The sequence below is a fragment of the Centruroides sculpturatus genome, unplaced genomic scaffold, assembly GCF_000671375.1.
Source record: "Centruroides sculpturatus isolate CEXI.00-Female unplaced genomic scaffold, Cexi_2.0 scaffold46, whole genome shotgun sequence".
Classification (NCBI taxonomy): Eukaryota; Metazoa; Arthropoda; class Arachnida; order Scorpiones; family Buthidae; genus Centruroides; species Centruroides sculpturatus.
The window spans coordinates 1,362,857-1,365,551 of record NW_019384418.1 but is presented as its reverse complement, the minus strand read 5'-3'; the positions used below and the strand labels follow the sequence as shown (position 1 = coordinate 1,365,551).

The window sequence follows — 2,695 nt, the reverse complement described above, 5'->3', positions numbered from 1 at the left end:
AAATACACTTTCCCTGGTGTAATAGGGGCAATTGATTGTTGTCATGTAGCAATTGTATCACCATCTGTAGAGGATATCAATTATCCAGAACATATATATGTTAATAGAAAAGGATATCACTCTCTTAATGTTCAATTGGTAAATATTGCATTACTTATCTAACAAAATATATCTAGCAATTAAAAAGTTACTTTTAATATTTATTGTATTGTTATATCAAATTAATAATTCATTGCTGAAAATGAATTATGCTATGAGCATATGCAATAAGGAATCAACCAACATTTTTTATTTTGATTCAGAATATCACAAAATATCATCTTACAAGAAAATGCTGGTTGATTCCTTATTGCATATGTGGATCCAATATTGATATGCATTTAATTTTATGATACACTAAGAACATTTATATAGAATTAATACATAATCTCATTCAATATACTTTTTTTCAGATATGTGATGCAAACATGTACATAATGAATGTAAATGCTCGTTTTCCTGGTAGTGTCCATGATGCATTTATATGGAAAAATTCCAATGTTAGAAAAGCCTTTCAGAGATGGCATAACTGCAACAGAAATGCACATACTTGGCTTTTAGGTAATGATAAATATATTATCATAGTTGTTAACAAGTCTCTGTTTAAATTTCCAGATACTTTATAATTTGTAGGCAGTATTTACAAATCATAATTAGCTTATCAAATTACGTATTGTATTTTCTAGGTGACAGTGGATACCCTTTGGAGCCGTGGTTGTTGACTCCACTTCGTACAACCAATACTCGAGCTGAAGTAAAATATAATAATTGTCTCACTGCAACTCGAAGTATAATAGAACAATGTAATGGACTCTTGAAAAATAGATGGAGATGTTTGTTGAAACATAGGGTCTTACACTATCATCCAGAGACAGCTTCAAATGTTATAATTGCATGTGTTGTGCTTCACAACATTTCCATTAAAAATAATATTGCTTTGGAGGATGATGATATATTGCAACCAGAAGACCAGTTACCGCAGATCATACCATCAACAGAATTTGAAAATACATCAAATGATATACTTTTTAATGAAACTAGAAGGATTCAACAACAACTAATAAGCTTGTGTTTTTCTTAAAAATAATTTTAATGATATATATATCATTAAAAAATTGTATGTATATATTGGATATACTAATAAATTGTGTGTGTATATATATATACATGTCTGTTAAGAGCCTGCCTTTTTCAAGAATATTCAGATATAAAGAACAGAAAAATCAGTACTTTAAAATAATAATTTATTTATTTTCAAATTAAATTTTTTTTCAATATATACATAAAAATATTACAAAGAATTTTCAGATAATAAATTTACAATGCTATTCAGTGCTGTAGCAATTTTTTTAAGAGAGTCTTTATTTTCCTCAGCTATGGAAAGTTCCTTCTCCCTTAATTCTAGTTTTTTTTTCTTTAATTTAATTTTTTCTTCTTCCAGTTGTATAAATGATTCTGTTCTTTTCTTTGCTTCATTTAAATCATCTTCATTGGAATTGTTTTTTCTTTTTCTTCCTTTAGCTAAAAAACATAAATTCATATGGAAAACTTAGTCTTTGTACATGCTAACTATAAAATTAATTCTTTTACACTAAATCTTATAACTTTGTATATTAATATGACTTAATACTACATATGCAGTTCTTTTATGACAGATTCTATAAATTCAGTTCTTATAATTAATGCTACAGTTGCTTTAATGAAGTAATTTGAAAATATTTTAAAAATTTACTTACACTGACTGGCTTCTTTTGTTAAATCTATATATTCATTATCTGTTAGATAAATTGAAAACATTTGAAAACCATAACAAATTTTTGTTATAATTATTTTGTATATGAGATTATTTTGATGCATACTAACCCTGTTCAGAAGAAGAAATATCTACAGAATTTACTCCTGTTGCAGAGAGATTTTCAATTCCTGGCAGTATAGATTCCTATTATAATAAATTACATTTTTAAAATATAAACAGAGATATTAATAGTACTGATGGAAATTTCAAAACTTATTATTAATACTCTCCATTATATACAGAAAAATAATGGAAGTATAACATTTTTTAAAACACGTTAGTCTTTATTCATTTTAAATTTAAAGATTATTATTCACCTCAGTCTGCAATAGATTTGAAAACTCTTCAACTTCGGATTCCACAGTGTTTTGTTGCCCCAAAACCACTGTGTCACCCATTAAAGATATGATCCTTTCTTGTAATGAAGATAGCTTTTCACTAGATTCTCTACCACCCCCAGTCTTTTCTCTGCTGTTTCTTATTCTTGACGCCTTCTCTTTTGCATTTCTCTTCATGTCGAGCCAGCACTAATAAAAAAATTTTATTTGATAAAATTATACAGCAAATTTTTCCAAAACTAAAAAGAAGTATAATTCATAGAAAAAGAGAATGAATTAAAATGATAGTAAATTATATGTATAAATTATTAAGAGCATAGACACTACATTAAGATTATTTATTAATCAGAAGTGTTAAGTTGAACAATTTAAGAAACAGATCAAGGAAGAAAACTGAAGAAAGGATTAAATTAAAATACTTACTTTTTTCCATTCCACAACGGAATTTTTTGCTCCAAAGCACGCATTTAATTTTTCAACTAACTCTTTCGACATATCTAATTGTTTTTTCCTAGTAAACTCG

General features: G+C 26.9%; 2 protein-coding genes across 2 annotated transcripts; one reads left to right on the top strand and one right to left on the bottom strand.

The window, feature by feature from the left end:
• Window positions 1–6: 6 nt before the first annotated feature.
• On the top strand, window positions 7–1,253 carry LOC111619312 (putative nuclease HARBI1; the record flags this gene model as incomplete). The annotated part of the gene is made up of 3 exons (XM_023361018.1): window positions 7–138; window positions 453–600; window positions 726–1,253. Coding segments are annotated over 3 exons (675 nt in total), but the record flags the coding sequence as incomplete, so codon positions are not given.
• A 74-nt stretch (window positions 1,254–1,327) lies between these two features.
• On the bottom strand, window positions 1,328–2,472 carry LOC111619311. Its single transcript, XM_023361016.1, has 4 exons — window positions 2,152–2,472; window positions 1,903–1,978; window positions 1,776–1,814; window positions 1,328–1,560 (listed from the first exon to the last, which is right to left on the bottom strand). Exons 1-4 carry the CDS (start codon window positions 2,347–2,349, stop codon window positions 1,331–1,333), a joined length of 543 nt encoding a protein of 180 aa, XP_023216784.1. The 5' UTR covers window positions 2,350–2,472; the 3' UTR covers window positions 1,328–1,330.
• Between the last annotated feature and the right edge of the window lie 223 nt (window positions 2,473–2,695).